This window comes from Polypterus senegalus, chromosome 16, assembly GCF_016835505.1.
Source record: "Polypterus senegalus isolate Bchr_013 chromosome 16, ASM1683550v1, whole genome shotgun sequence".
Taxonomy (NCBI): domain Eukaryota; kingdom Metazoa; phylum Chordata; class Cladistia; order Polypteriformes; family Polypteridae; genus Polypterus; species Polypterus senegalus.
Window position 1 is genome coordinate 77,083,378 of NC_053169.1, and position 15,864 is coordinate 77,099,241.

The window sequence follows — 15,864 nt, forward strand, 5'->3', positions numbered from 1 at the left end:
AAATCACAAAAATAGGCAATTGCAGTATGTCATAGGAATATTTTTAAGGGAGATTTTTGTGATCAGCTGGTCAAAATCCATGAGATATACCCAAAAGTGTTCAGGAAATAAAATGTTCTTAAAAGTGTTTGTGCATGTAAACCCATCTGCATGGCAGTGTGTGTTGACTCTCTTTGAAGCGAGCAACCTTCTCTGCTAATCCCACAAAGACGTGATTTTTTGCGCACGTAGTTGTCAGATTTCTCCATTGATTGAAGTATAAATTAGTCTTGACTGAAAACACAGTGCATTTCAAGTTTTTATATTAAAATTTGAAGTTTGTAGATTGGTAATCATTTTTTTTTTAATCAATAATTCATATTCATCCATCTCTAGTGAAAACGAGGTGCACCCATACACTTAATAAACATAACAAAATATGCTGTTTTAGTGGTATTACCACAGCTCGGTGGCTAGCAGTCGCAGCTCCGTTGCTCCCAGTTTGATTCAGGGCCTAATTGGATCCTCTTAGCATCCTTGTGGATTATTTTTTTAGTTTCTTCCCACTTCCCAAATAAATTCTCAGACCAGTTTGAGGGTGCATGATTTTGTCCTGCAGTGGGCTGGTGTCCAGTATGAGGCCAATTCCTGTCTTCCACTTAATTCTACTTGAATTTGTCACCGCTGACTGTTAATATTTTAAATGAGTTGATTAAATAATACAAGATTAATTTTTATTACTGCGGTAGGCTGGCGCCCTGCCTGGGATTTGTTCCTGCCTTGTGCCCTATGTTGGCTGGGATTGGCTCCAACAGACCCCCATGACCCTGTGTTGGGATATAGCGGGTTGGATAATGACTGGCTGAATAATTTTTATTACTAGGGGGCTTTGCCCTCTGCTTGCTTCGCTCACCAACCCCCTCGCCTGTACTACATGCCAGCCACTTTGCATCTCTGCCACTCACGTGTGTGGATTTCATTTTCACTAAACGACAAATCTTTTAATTCTCATGGATGCGCCTCTTCATTGGGAAGAAACACTACTTTCCCCCGATGGCAACACGAATTAGACGATCTACAAATCTACAAAGATTTGGGGAGGCATTGAATTGAATAGCAGTGTTTATTGTTAAATACAAAATGCAACACTCTCAGCAACATTTGAACAAATATGCAAAGTCTGTCAAGAGTGTCACCTTGAAAACATAAGTCACCACACTTGACTTTTATGATTATTCTGTGGCATTTACCTTTTAAACAGAAAATTAAAAACTGTGTTGTTTTTATTTTTTTTTTTTTTGCCTGCCTTTTGGATGTGGCCTGGTAATCTCACATCATTTCAGTAGCCTGTAAATAGTGGGTTAAAAAACGAGCTATATTAAGTATGTTAAGTTAATAAACACAGTGAAAATGGTCTCTCTATTGTATAAAAAAAGTCCTGCGATGAGACGAGACTTTTTTGAAGAGATTTTTTTCCAAGTCCTGTCCTCCTCTCAACCATATTCAACCACGCACATGGTCCTTTCACCTCTCATTCGGGTGAATGCTTTTGACAGACACAGTTCCTGCTCTCTTAGCTTTTATAAATTTTTATGTTTTCCTCACTCTAAGTTCCCAATTAAAGAAGACGTATTGTGTCACGAAGGGTTATCAACAGAAAAAATGAGTACACGGATAATCCTAGCACTGAGAGACGATAAAGTCAAACAAATTAACGCCAAAAATGTCAATCGGTTACACGGCAAATTGGTTAAATTCGTGTCAACAGACTTTGCTGAAACAGTTGGTGGTGATTGTGCGGAAGATGAAAACATCAATTTACAATATCCCGAAGAATATCTACAACCGTTAACACCATCCGGTCTTCCATTGGCTGAATTACTGTAGAAAGAAGGATGTATCCATGAAAGGTAATATAGTAAATCTTCCACGGATAACATTAGACAACAAAGGAGATCTTGATATGCCATTTGTAGTAAAACGTTAACAGTTTCCAATTAGAATAACTTTTGCAAAGACAATTAAATCTCACAGCCAAACATTCGAAAAAGTCATTCTATTTAATAGAGAGAAAGAAACGAAATTCAATCACGGGTGGTTATACGTTGTGTTGTTACAATGAAAGTCCAAACACATAATCAAAATTCAATGCAATATTGATGAAAATTTAATTCAAGAAATTGTTTTTACTGAAGTTTTACAGTTAAAGTGTAAGTTTAAAAAGTATTTGCATGTTAAATTCAAAACCAAACGGAACAAAATCGTATTACGCAACGAATAACTCTTAACGCAACATGAAACATAATTTTCTTTCAATTTATTACGTTTGACTGTTTTTTATAATGGTTAATTACTCGCTGTAATGTAAAATTGTTCTATTATGCATATGTAATAATTCCCATGAAAATAAAAATCTGTTTAAATTGCACATCCACTTCCCCATACGTGAGCGACAGAACTGCAAAGAGGCTAGCGTAGGCCTAGGGGTTGGCAAATGAAGCGAGTAGGGGACAAAGCACTCTATTAAATACTAATGTTCGGCTTTGGCAGGGACCCCATAACATCTCCATCTTGGCATACGCAAGCTTCTAGAGATGAGCAAACATTATTGTATTTTACAATGTGTCCATTCTTCCCAAAAAAGATTTTTGTAAGTCTGGAAATGAATGGTAACATCATAGTGCTGTATGCAGTACCTGAGGATATCTCAAATGTTTTATTTGAAAAATAATGTTATAAAATCCTAATGCATGTGCTGCATTTTGGGGACTTTGGGGCACTGCAACTGCCTTAAATTTGTTGTTTGGCGCCTGTCAAAAAATACACATCTGAGAGGACAAAAGTGGCACCCGCAGTGGTGGGATTGAGGTGTGCAGAGACGAATAGAAGTAAAAGGCCATCACTGGTAGTGACATTGTGGTTTTATGTTTCATTTGCGATTCTGTAGGAAATGCCCAAAATGAACTGTTATGTATAATCCTCCTATGACACGCACATTAAGTGGCATACATTTTGTTTAATTATTTTTTGTAAGTCCGATGTTTCTTGCACTGAAATGTATTGCCAGGGCTGTGATAGTTTTATAAGTGTGTGTCGTATTATGGCTTTAAAAATAAAGGCTTCTTCTTTTAGCCTTAGAACAGGGAATTGAAATCATGTGACCCAATGTGTTTGATGTGTAATAATTAAAATTGTCAAACTTAGAAATTCTCCTTTTGCATTTCCATCCTCAGTCCTAAGACACACATCCTCCTTCCTACACCTCCCATTGTTCCCTTCACTGCCCTGCACACTTTTCTCCACTAAGACGCTTTGAGCACTAGGCTTGTCTTTTTAATCAGGAACTCGCTTGAAGAGAAGAAAAAGTTGGAGGATGAAGAAAATAAGTGGAGAGCAAAGCGGAAACAGAGAATGAAAATGCTGCAGAAAATTATTGCAAAACGTGCTCAAGCCAATGACCCCCTTCAGAGTCTGGCTCGGATATCTGAGTTAAAAGTAAAGCAGTTCAGGTACAATGGACATCAAAAGTAGTTTGTAGATATTGAACATTTTCACTGCATAACAATGGTACAGAACTTAGATGAGCTAAAGTCCTTGGACGTGGATGTTAATGTACTGAAGACAGCAGCAGAGTAACTAATTGATTGCAGTGTTTAGAGAAGTATGAAGGGCTTTGTTTTGAATTCTAGGATCATTGCACAGTGCTTAAAGTTTCAGTGTGAAGGCTGACCGTATCAGTTTTAATCGATGACACGCGAGGGTGTGTTTTGACATTTTTATTTTACACTTAGATATTGAAAGGACCACCTTTAACTTTCACAGGTAGCGTATGCATTTATAAATTCTATTTTTGCAAACTGGCCTTCAAGCTAATTTATGTGAATTATGTAGTTTACATTACTGCTACAAATAGTTTCAAGTGTGTAAATTGTAAGGAATGTTTTGGTATACTGAGCATTTGGATTAACTTAAACACAAGTTTCATTTGATCTTTTTTATTTTAAGGAAACAAGAAAGACAGAGAAGAAAAGAGTATCTGGAGGAATTAAAAGAAATACAAGAGCGAGTGAAGGAAAGGCCATTATTGCTGGAACAAGTTGCTAAGGTACACCTTGTGTCATAATTATATTAAAATTTAAAATAGCAACATCAATAATTTATTTGAATGACAAGGTAACAAACTTACCCAAGTAAAAATGAACTAATAGATCAAAGTAAAAAGAGTAAATGGGCAGTTTGAGATGAGAAGTTTAAGAGGTGACATGATTTAAGTTTTTAAAATCATGAAAGGTTCAACGGAATCCAGTCTTTTACTTTAAAATGAGTCCAACATGAATGGACACAGTTGGAAACTTGCTAAGGGTAGATTTTGAATAGGTATTAGGATATTTTTCTTAACACAGAGAACCACAGACACAAGAAATAAATTCACATGTAGTGTGGTCGATTTGATGTTATTTTGATGAAATGACATGGATAGTATTGGCAAACTTTGTTGGGCTGAATGGCCTTTTATCATCAAACTTTTTATAATGATCTAATGACCAAGGTCAACACAGTTGGCACCGAGTGTGGCTACTGATAAAGCATTCACCAAGAATGTCCGAAATGGTGTGAAGAACCCACTACAGCCCTCAGAGGATAACATTATTCAGGCAGATTGATATGAGGCAGGCAGTGATGACCGGTAATCCAAGGAGGTTTGTAGGTCACTAGATGAGCTTTAAATGCAATACCATATCACACAGTAGGCCAGTATAGTTGAGCCAGAAGTCTGACCGCAGCATTTTGACCACCTTGTAATCTGTTGATGCTTCTAACAGGAAGGACATTGATAAATGAATTGCATTAACCCAATCAAGAGCTGATGAAGGATTGGCAGAGTAAGGCTGAACGAATCTCTCAAAGGGAGGAATCTTTGGAGGCTAGCAGAGTTCCTTTAGTGGTAGGAAGACCTCCTGCCTGCTTCACAGAAGTGATCTGCTAAAACTCTTGGATATCCTACAGAACTGTTGGGCAGATGGCTGTGGATGATGGTAAAAAGTATGCAGGACATGAAATCTAGTGAAAAGGAGACGAGCTGGAAATCCCTGTAGAGGCTTTGTTTTAATGGTATTCTGCTGTAAGACGCTGGCGAACATCCGTAGTCGGAGGTCATTAAAGTAGGCCATGAGCTAAATTTAATGTGATGAGTTTTCAAAGTCACCTTCTTACAGAACTGGGCATCAATTGCAAAAAAAAAGGAACCTTAAGTTGTAACACAAGAGAGAGGAGAGGTTGCAGTGAGCTAATTTCCCAAAATTCACATACCACATATATCCAGAGAGGTAAGAGCACACCCAAGAAAAGCGTGGCCTAGCAGACTAACCTGTGGCATGTAATGTATACGCTGAATTGTTTTAGAGGGAATGGTTACCTTTAGAGAAATAGGCTCATTTTAAGTTTTTTTTATGTGTCATTAAGCTGACATCTACTTCAAAAAGGACTACTGGATCCATTAGAAGCAGGGGGACATATCAGACAGATTTGGTTTGACACTGAATAAATTTCCTACAGCCGCAGCCTTATCGAAGTCAATTCAATTTTTTTTAAAGCGCTATAGCAATTTCTCAAGCAAGATAAAATTACAAACTTTATGAACACATAAAATACACACAGCAAAGCAAATATTATTTTTAGATATGACCTGTTGATAATGGGGGTTGTTAGCGGGGCAAAAACACACCAGTCATCAGCATCCCTGGAGAAAGTAAACACTTGGAATGTCCGTGATTAGCTACAGTTGAAGGATTTGACAGTTATGTTCCTGCAGGTATCTAGGCCAACAACAGTTACTCCTGTAAGATCATGGCTAATGGAGTTTACTTATTTCTAGGGTTTGGTAAGGCCCAGATGTTAGTTTATGTCCTGATGTGTTGATCCACAGTACTGAAAGACAATGTACCTCCTACATCACTTGAATTTTATACAAGATAATAATGGATATGAAAATGATTTAGGATAGAAGTACTGCGTTTTAGGTTTACGTTTTCTGTGCTGTGCTTAAGCATTAACTTTAGATTTATTATATAATTTTTATCTTCTGCATTAGTTTCAGGCAAGAAATATCAAATTTCATACTAATTGTTTTTATTAATTTTATTTCAAGAAAGTAACAGTATACAATCTAACAGATTAATATTGTAGAGTGTATGCAACAACCAATAACTCAAAGTCGATCTTGGAAAAAAACAGAAAATTTTAAAAGGAGAAACAAAAAAAAAGAAGTCAACTTCCCGCAGAGAGACAAAGAGAGGAGAGCCAGGAGCAGAGAACCCCATATATGAATGCTTATTCTGAATTTTTTTAAACAAGTTTTGCCATGTTTAAAAGTTTTTAAACAGATCAATTTCAAATAATATAGAACATCATTTACCCAGAATTATAAAATGTGGGTTGGGATTCTTCCAGTTAAGCAAGATAAATCTTATGTGTAGTTAGTGTGGTATAGGCTGTTACAATCGGTGTGTCTTCGTCCACTTTAAGTCCATCTGGGAGTACACCAAACACAGCTGTTAATGGGCTAAAAGTGACTGTGACACTGAGGCTGTTTGATAAGCGTTCAGAGATGTTTGACCAAAATTATGTTTGTTTGGTGCACTCCCAAAACCTACCCCAGTGATGCTGGAGCTTGATGGGAGAGCTTGTAGGTTGGATCTTGCCCTGGATACATTTTGGACAATTTTATCCAAAATAAATTTTAGTTGATGAAAGATTTTAAGTTGAATTATTGAGTGCATATTAGGCTAGAGCGTATTCTATGAATGACTGAATCCCACTCATTTTCTGAGATGTTAATTGAAAGGTCCTTTTCCCAGATGGGTGGGTGATCTGGAAAATTGTTTAGGTTTTTTAACAACATTTCTAATTTGAACAAAGTGGAAAAATTGTGTTGCTGAAAAGTTAAATTTGAAGCGTGATTGTTCAGAAGATGCAAATACACTATCTATATACTGCTCTCAAAGTGTTAATCCTGGACATTTTCCAAAGATTAAATACTGTGTAGGTTGAAGAAGGCTGAAAAAGGTTATCGTGTAGAGGAGAAATAGATAAACATTTCTCTGCCTCGAAGTGTGTCCTGCATTGGTTCCATATTCTGAGTGATTGGTGAATGGCTCAATTATTGGTATATTGATGAAAGTTCGTATTTACTGGGGCACAGATTTAAGACAAGTGTATATATAGGCTTTGTATACTTATATGCACATGCTTGTATACTTGCACATAATCTTTGATATATAAGTATATGAAAATACTTTATAATTCCAGTTGCTTTTCATTACACCATAGAAGGGGAAAATTACAAGATAAAGTCTATAGATACTCAATGTGTAGTATATTCTTTATATAGTGTATCTTGCAGACCTATAAATATCTGGGAGTGCAGCTAGATGACAAATTGGACTGGACTGCCAATACTGATGCTCTGTGTAAGAAAGGTCAAAGCCGACAATACTTTCTTAGAAGGTTGGCGTCCTTCAACATCTGCAATAAGATGCTGCAGATGTTCTACCAGACTGTTGTGGCGAGTGCCCTCTTCTACGCGGTGGTGTGCTGGGGAGGCAGCATAAAGATGAAAGACGCCTCACGCCTGGACAAACTTGTTAAGAAGGCAGGCTCTATTGTAGGAGTAAAGTTGGACAGTTTAACATCTGTGGCAGAGCGACAGGCACTGAGCAAACTCCTGTCAATCATGAAGAATCCATTGCATCCACTTAACAGGATCATCTCCAGACAGAGGAGTAGCTTCACTGACAGACTGAGGAGATCGTTCCTCCCCCACACTATGCGACTCTTCAATTTCACCCGGGGGAGTAAATGCTAACATTATTCAAAGTTATTGTCTGCTTTTACATGCATTTTTATTACTATTTAATATTGTTTTTTTGTATCGGTATACTGCTGCTGGATTATGTAAATTTCCCCTTGGGATTAATAAAGTATCTATCTATCTATGTATCTATCTTGCAAAATCTATTCCAGTTAAACAAACATTTTTTTTTTTTCTTGTTCTTCTTCTACTTTGGTTACTATTACTACTAGGTTTATTTTATCTAGACAGTACCACTATATGATATTTCAATTTAATCCTTTGCGACACCGCTGCTGGGTTTTTCTTTTTGTTTTGGTTGTGTCCTGTTTTCTTGGCATGTCAGAGGACTGGACTCTGAAGTGTGGTCTAGCCTCACTTGGAGGTGGGAATGAGAGCATCCATCTATCCATCCATCCATCCATCCATCCCTACAATTGTAGGTCGGGACATCCATAATAAGCTCCGTACCAATAATACCCTGTAATAATCATAGGAAATCAGTGTTAAAACTGAATTCTAAAATAACACACTACTTTTACTTAAAATTACAAAATGTTGCCAAAAATTCAGAAGTAGTGTTTCTCAGACCAACCTTTGTAAGTTGCAATGTTAAAAGCCTCGGTCATAATCTAAACAAAAAAAAAAAAAAAGTATTCTCCCACCTCACAGATCTTAAGGCTAAGACAGTATTTTTATAGGAAACTTGCATAGTAAGTAAGGACCAGTCTTGACTGCAAAGAAGCTGGATTGGCCAAACTTTTAATTCCAGCTATATAAAGAAAACCAGAGGTGTGGGAATTTTAATGCATAAAGCAGTTCCATTTGTAACATCAGATGTAGTATCTGATCCTGAATGGTGCTATGTTATGGGATGGGCAAGTTAATGAATTCTAAAGCAATTTTGATAAATATATATTCACCTAATGTGGATGCCTAAATATGTTTGGAGATTTTATCCAAAACATATTTGAACCTATTCCCCTATATGGGCATTCATAAAATTATAATGGCTGGAGATATTAATTGTGTTTTAAATCTAGAGGTGGATAGATCATCAACTACAGTCAGGTCAGGTTGGGGAACATGCACTGGTATAGCGCATTGCCGCACCCACCACATGATGAAACAGCTTGGGATCCTGGTTGTCCACTCCCCAGGCAGACACCCGGTTCAGTCGCACCTGCCGGAAATGACCGTCTATCTGCACCAGCCAGGTGTTATCTGGGGCATCCCCTTGGCCTGGTCCAGCCATTCGCATCTTTAGCAGTGGAGGACCCTGTAAGCCTGATCACCCACAGGGAATCGCACCACCTGGCCATAGTGCTGTAACTGACGCTCCCTCACAGTGCAGGTAATGCATCTCATTTGGGACTCCATGAGCAACTGCTCATTCGACTCAGTGTCAAACCAGTGGTACCCAAGGATTCTCTGAAGAGACACGGTACCAAAGGAGTCCAGTCTTAGTCTCAGGTGACTGGATAGCGTCCACGTCATGCAACAAAACAGGAAGCACCAGGCTTCTAGGAACTTGGACCTTCATCCTTCTGCATAGATATCAGGAGACCCACAAACCCCCTTTCCAGCGACCTCATCAGCCCCCATGCTCTTTCAATCCATCTACTGACTTCATAGGAAGAGTCACCAGAGACATGAATGTCACTACCGTGGTAAGTAAATTTCTTTACAAGGTCAACCGTATCTGCAGAAAGACTACAGTGACAATAACATCTAATACTACAAAGGCAATCACACAGTTGGTAATGGATCAGAATTTATCAGACCCATGGAGATTCTTAAATCCAAATTCAAAAGAATATTTCTCCTCCTCACTGTTACATCATAATTACTCAAGAACTGATTATTTCTTCATCAACAATAATTTATTGCCTACTGTCAAATCTTGAAAGCACAATACTATTATCTATGTTCATGCTCCTCTTGTCTTGGAGCTTGAATCTTAATGCCCTACACACTCCCCTCGTAACTGGTATCTTTGCTGAGTTTACAGTTTTTCTGCAAACAGAACAATCATTTTTCTGAGATCCTGTGAGGTTTCCGCAGGAATACTTTGGGAAACTTTGAATGTGTTTTTTCTCTCTCTCTCATAAAAATAAGAGACTGTGAAGGCATCAGAGTTAATCAGTGAGATTTCCAGAATAGAGCATGAATACACCAGGGGCCTCATGTATAAATGGTGCGTACGTACAAAAATGTTGCACGCGCCCGTTTCCACGCTCACATCCCGATATATAAAAACTAAACTTGGCATAAAGCCACGCACATTCTCACGGCAGCACAGTCCCTTGCGTACACACATTTTCTGCTCAGTTTTGCAAACAATACTACTGTTCCTGTGTGGTTTCCCTTTCTTTTTTTAGATTCACACCTCTGACATGGCTTTATCAAATACGCTGAAATTAACTGCAAATCGTTTATAAATTTAAGCCATCTGATTGTAATCAACCTGTAACAATATAATGGCCAATGGAATGGCCAAACTATTTCAAATACCTTAACTTCTTTATCATTGTTACTCTCAGTGAACCACTCAGAGTATTTTAATCCACTGTATCTGAGCGTCGAATATGTACACGGAATGCCTGCAGCCAACAGTGAAGCACAGGAGATATTTCTGTAGGTTTGGGCTGCATTCTTGCAAATGGATTTGGTGATCTGTCAGTGCTGAGGAGTAAAAGCAGATCCTGTGATTCACACAGTATCATCAAGGAGGAGTCTGATCAGTCACAGTTTCATTCTGCAGCAGGACAATACTGTAACTCCAAACACAGGGCCAAGGTCATAAAGAACTCTTTGACAAAAAGGAGTTCTGTAACAGTTTTGGAGCCCTGATCTCAACATTGAGTCTGTCTAGAATTACCTGGAGAGACTGAAGAAGCACGACGGCCAAAGTCTGCCGACAGTGTGGCCAGTTCTCTAAAGACGTGCCAAGCCAAACTGCATGACATTGTGTCCATGAGAAATGGTCCAGTCATAAAGGAAAATTTGATTGTGTTTATAGTAATTGTTTTGATATTGGAAAGGTTTCATTATTTTTGAAAGTGTCTTCAGTTTACAAAGTTTTTTTTTTGTGTGCCTTAGACTTTGGCGCAGTACTGTATGTGAAAGGACCAACATTTAGAGATTTAGAGTAGCATCATGAAATGAATAATATTTCAATTCATCTTGTGTTTAAAAGCGTGGTACAGTGGTTAGTGCTGCCTCACAGCTCCACAGCCATGTGTTTGAAGCCTAAGCAGAGTCCCTGCGTGATTGAAGTCCGCACATTTCTTCCACATTTGTGTGACTCTTACTCTTGAATCCCATAGACGTGCAGAAAAGTGAAATGGCAACTCTGAGTTGGCCTGGTGTGTGCGTGCATGTGTGTGTGTGCCCAGCAGTGGACTGGCAGAGAGGCCAGAAATAGGATTTGCCTTTTGCCCAGTGCTGCAAGGAGAAGCACTGACACTGCACGCCCTTTAACTTGTTGACTGGGTAAGAAAATGGATGGATTTTTTTTAATTTGATAAAAATGTTATGTAGAGTATGTATTTCTGTATTTTTTCTGGTTTCCATTATTAAAACACGAGTCTTTAATTATAATATTACAGTATTTTTCTAATTTTTTTTATATCAACAGAGGAATGCTACAATGGCAGCAGAGAAACACTACGCAGAAACCCTAAAACATCACGGACTAAGCGAGGATTTCCTCCACAGTAAAGTGGCGAGAGTACTCAAGGTGTTTAATGATTCGCTGATGGAGCACGAACAAAGGTAACTTCCAATTGTGGGCAAAGTAAAGTGACATATGCAGTATGATAGATGAGCAAAACTTTTTCCAGTTGAGCACAATAAGATGTCATCTGTTTGTATGTCCATTGATAAGACATCAGAACAGTTGTAGGACAGACGTTAAAGGAATACACCAACCAAAAATTATATTTTATATGGAACTTTCCCTATGTAGTTTATATTGATGGCAAAGAAAAAATGTTTGATTTCATATTTTCATGAAGAACAGTGAATATGACGTTTCTTATAGAGCAGGGCCAGTGGTAATGCATGTGAAGAGTTAACTGTACCTCTTTTGCACAACTTAGGGATCAGTGATAAACTTTTTAGTCTTGCGTTGTAAAGCACACAATTTCTTTGAAGATGTTGCCAAACAATATTCTCTCAGCCAATGTCTTTAGTGAATGCCACTTTTGATCAGCAAAATTCTGCAAAGCATTTTTTTGTAGGGAATATGCAGTGTTTGACAGTGACCTTGTTTGCCAAATATTTTCTTGGCAATTCATCTCGGGCTGGCTTAAACAAATATTTTTTTTTTCCTAGTGCCCCATGATTGCTAATGAGGCCAGCTTGACATCATAGAACTGTAGTAGCCATGCGCAAAACTTTCACACAGGCCTATTGAGCTCATTCCTGTCACAACCCAATCAGTACTCCAGCCACATTTTCATCTCGTATGTGTTTGAACAAAAAAAAAACAAACTTGGTGTTTTTAAGTTGAGGGGTATATTGAGGATGCAAGGAGTAGAGCTGGCGAAGGCGAGTGAGTTTAAATACTTGGGATCAACAGTACAGAGTAATGGGGATTGTGGAAGAGAGGTGAAGAAGAGAGTGCAGGCAGGGTGGAGCGGGTGGAGAAGAGAGTCAGGAGTGATTTGTGACAGACGAGTATCAGCAAGAGTGAAAGGGAAGGTCTACAGGATGGTAGTGAGACCAGCTATGTTATATGGGCTGGAGACTGTGGTACTGACCAGAAAGCAGGAGACAGAGCTGGAGGTGACAGAGTTAAAGATGCTAAGATTTGCATTGGGTGTGACAGGATTAGAAATGAGGACATTAGAGGGTCAGCTCAAGTTGGATGGTTGGGAGACAAAGTCAGAGAGGCGAGATTGCGTTGGTTTGGACATGTGCAGAGGAGAGATGCTGGGTATATTGGGAGAAGGATGCTAAGGATAGAGCTGCCAAGTAAGAGGAAAAGAGGAAGGCCTAAGCGAAGGTTTATGGATGTAGTAAGAGAGGACATGCAGGTGATAGGTGTGACCGAAAGATATGGAAGAAGTTGATCCACTGTGGCAACCCCTAACGGGAGCAGAAAGGAGTGGAAAGAAGATGATTAGCTCAGTGTTTCTCAGCCACTGGGTTGCAGCGCACTTTTAGATCACAGGTTGCCACCAGTGGGTTGTGGGTTGCCATCGAGTTGATTTGCGATTGGTCTCCTAAGCGATCGACAGTGCTGCATGATACATTTCCCCTGCTCTTCCAATTGTGCTCATTTCACCAAGTGGGAACAACCATTGCGACCCCTGCTCTGCCGATTGCACTCATTTTCACTAATGGGGCTGTTTGCATTGGCTTGCCAGTGGGTCGTCAATGAATTTTAAAAAGCAACAGTGAGAATATTATGATTACTTCCACTGGATAGATGCCCAGCTACAATCTCAAAATGAGCTTTAAAGGACCAAATTCTCATGTTAGAATGGACCCCATTAAATAATAATAACGAAAGATTTATCTATACTAATAAAAGGCAAAGCCCTCACGGACTGACTCAGTGACTGACTCTCTGACTGACTCACTGACTCATCACTAATTCTCCAAGTTCCCGTGTGGGTAGAAGGCTGACATTTGTCAGGCTCATTCCTTACAGCTTACTTACAAAAGTTAGGCAGGTTTCATTTCTATTTTTCTCCATATAATGTAATGGAGTTGAGCTGGATGGCCGTGGGGGGCGGAGTTTCGTGTGACATCATCACGCCTCCCACGTAATCACGTGAACTGACTATCAACGCAGTACGTAGAAAACCAGGAAGAGCTCCAAAAATTGCTGAAGAAAACATGCATTATATAATTGAGAAGGCAGGGAAACAATAAGAAGCGAGCGACTGACATTTACAACCATATTCATGAGTGCTGCTACTTCGGAAGCAAAGCACGGTGTAAACTTAAAGTTTAAATTAATTTCATAGACAGGCTGCCGCTGGTGTTTGTCATGCCCACGGGTAATGCGGGATACAAGTTTAATGAGAGGACGCAGGATATAAACGAGAGTTTTGATCACTTTGTAACTAAGTTAAAATTGCAGGTGAAGGGCTGTGCTTATGCAAATGTATTCCTGGCATCACCGTTATATCCCCTGATCTCCCATTTCAATTGAAATGCCTCAAATTTCCAGTAAGGCTCTGCTTCGCGATGACAATTAAGTCTCAGGGACACACCCTACAAAAGGTTGCCATTGATTTGAGGCAACATTGCTTTCCTCCTGGACAAAACTATACGTTGCCTTCTCAAAAGTTATATATATATATACAGTATATATTTATACACCCGATCTACATACTGTCAAATAAACGAACCACACACCCTAGCGCAACATGAGAGGCTTCGCCTTTAGTGCTGACATCTGAGGTTCGATTCGCGAGAGTAGGTGCAGTGCGTGTGTACTGCCTGATGAGCCCATCAGGCAGTTGGATTTAGTCTTTAAATTTCTATGGTGAAGAAAAATTTATGCAATGATGATTAAATTTAACTTTCATTCCTACTAAACATATTTCTGTCGACCAAATAAAAATTACTTATATTTAAAATTTAAATAGAACTTCAACAAATATGATAGTTCATAATACCCACGCAGCACTAAGTGCACGTAAGATTAGGAGTCATCCGTTTTAACAAACAGCGTATTGCACTGATACGAAATAGCCTGCCCATTTAATTATTTAGGAATGGATAAATAGATTAGGATTTTGTACAAATAATGTTTTAAATTTTTCTTCCTCAATGGATTCTGGCACCCCCAGCAACAGCTGCTCGCACCCCAAAGGAGGGAGATATATATATAATACACTGCTCACAAAAATTAAAGGAACACTTTAAAGAAACACATTAGATACATCAGATCTCAATATGAAGTTGGATATCTATACAAATAACGACAGGGCAAAATGTCTTAGGAACAAAAGGATGCCAAGTCTTTTAATGGAAATAAAAGTTTTCTGCCTACAGAGGGCTCAATTGTGTAGACACCCTAAAATCAGAGTGAAATGAAGATGTGGCAGGCTAGTTCATTTTTTCAAAAATTTAATTTCTGCTACTCAAAATGCTTTTCAGTATCTTGTGTGGCCCCCACGAGCTTGTATGCATGCTTGACAACGTCGGGGCATGCTACCAATGAGACGACGGATGGTGTCTTGTGGCATTTCCTCCCAGATCTGTATGAGGGCATCCCTGAGCTGTTGTACAGTCTGAGGAGCAACCTGGCGGCGCCTAATGGACCGAAACATAATGTCCCACAGATGTTCTATTGGGTTTAAGTCAGGGGATCGTAAAGGCCATTCAATTGTTTCAATTCCTTCATCCTCCAGGTACTGCCTGCATACTCTTGCCACATGAGGCCGGGCATTGTCGTGCATTAGGAGGAAACCAGGACCTACTGCACCAGCGTAGGGTCTGACAATGGGTCCAAGGATTTCATCCTGATACCTAATGGCAGTGAAGATGCTGTTGTCTAGCCTGTAGAGGTCTGTGAGTCGCTCCATGGATATGCCTCCAAGATCATCACTGACCCACCACCAAACCAGTCATGCTAAACGATGTTACAGGCAGCATAATATTCTTCACGGCTTCTCCTGACCCTTTCACTTCTGTCACGTGCTCAGGGTGAACCTGCTCTCATCTGTGAAAAGCACAGGACGCCAGTGGTGGACCTGCCAATTCTGGTATTCTATGGCAAATGCCAATTGAGCTCCCGGTGCTGTGCAGTGAGCACAGGGTGCAGTAGACATTTGGGCCCTCAGGCAACCCTCATGAAGTCTGTTTCTGATTGTTTGGTCAGAGACATTCACACCAGTGGCCTACTGGAGGTCATTTTGTAGGGCTCTGGCAGTGCTCATCCTGTTCCTCCTTGCCCAAAGGAGCAGATACTGGTCCTGCTGATGGGTTATGGACCTTCTATGGCCCTCTCCAGCTCTCCTAGAGTAACTGCTTGTCTCCTAGAATCTCCTCCATGCCCTTGAGACTGTGCA

The 15,864-nt window shown here is 39.5% G+C and overlaps 2 protein-coding genes across 7 annotated transcripts in view; one reads left to right on the forward strand and one right to left on the reverse strand.

The window, feature by feature from the left end:
• The window catches only part of fam161a (FAM161 centrosomal protein A), an 81,859-nt gene that overhangs the window by 26,548 nt on the left and 39,447 nt on the right, over nt 1-15,864 (forward strand). For 5 of the 6 annotated variants that reach the window (XR_005630841.1, XM_039738041.1, XM_039738038.1 and 2 more), the window contains exons 4-5: nt 3,985-4,084; nt 11,469-11,605. Coding sequence is in view for 5 of the 6 variants with exons in the window: in XM_039738041.1 (XP_039593975.1) it covers nt 3,985-4,084; nt 11,469-11,605 (237 nt within the window). In the remaining variant the exon portion in view is untranslated. Of the gene's footprint in view, nt 1-3,320; nt 3,489-3,984; nt 4,085-11,468; nt 11,606-15,864 lie in introns of all 6 variants that reach the window. The other variant, XM_039738042.1, reaches the window with a different exon arrangement.
• The window catches only part of si:ch211-63b16.4 (kinesin heavy chain), a 164,022-nt gene continuing 156,198 nt past the window's right edge, over nt 8,041-15,864 (reverse strand). Inside the window, exon 24 of the mRNA XM_039738035.1 lies at nt 8,041-8,309. The gene's annotated coding sequence lies outside the window, so the exon portion shown is untranslated. The remainder of the gene's footprint in view (nt 8,310-15,864) is intronic.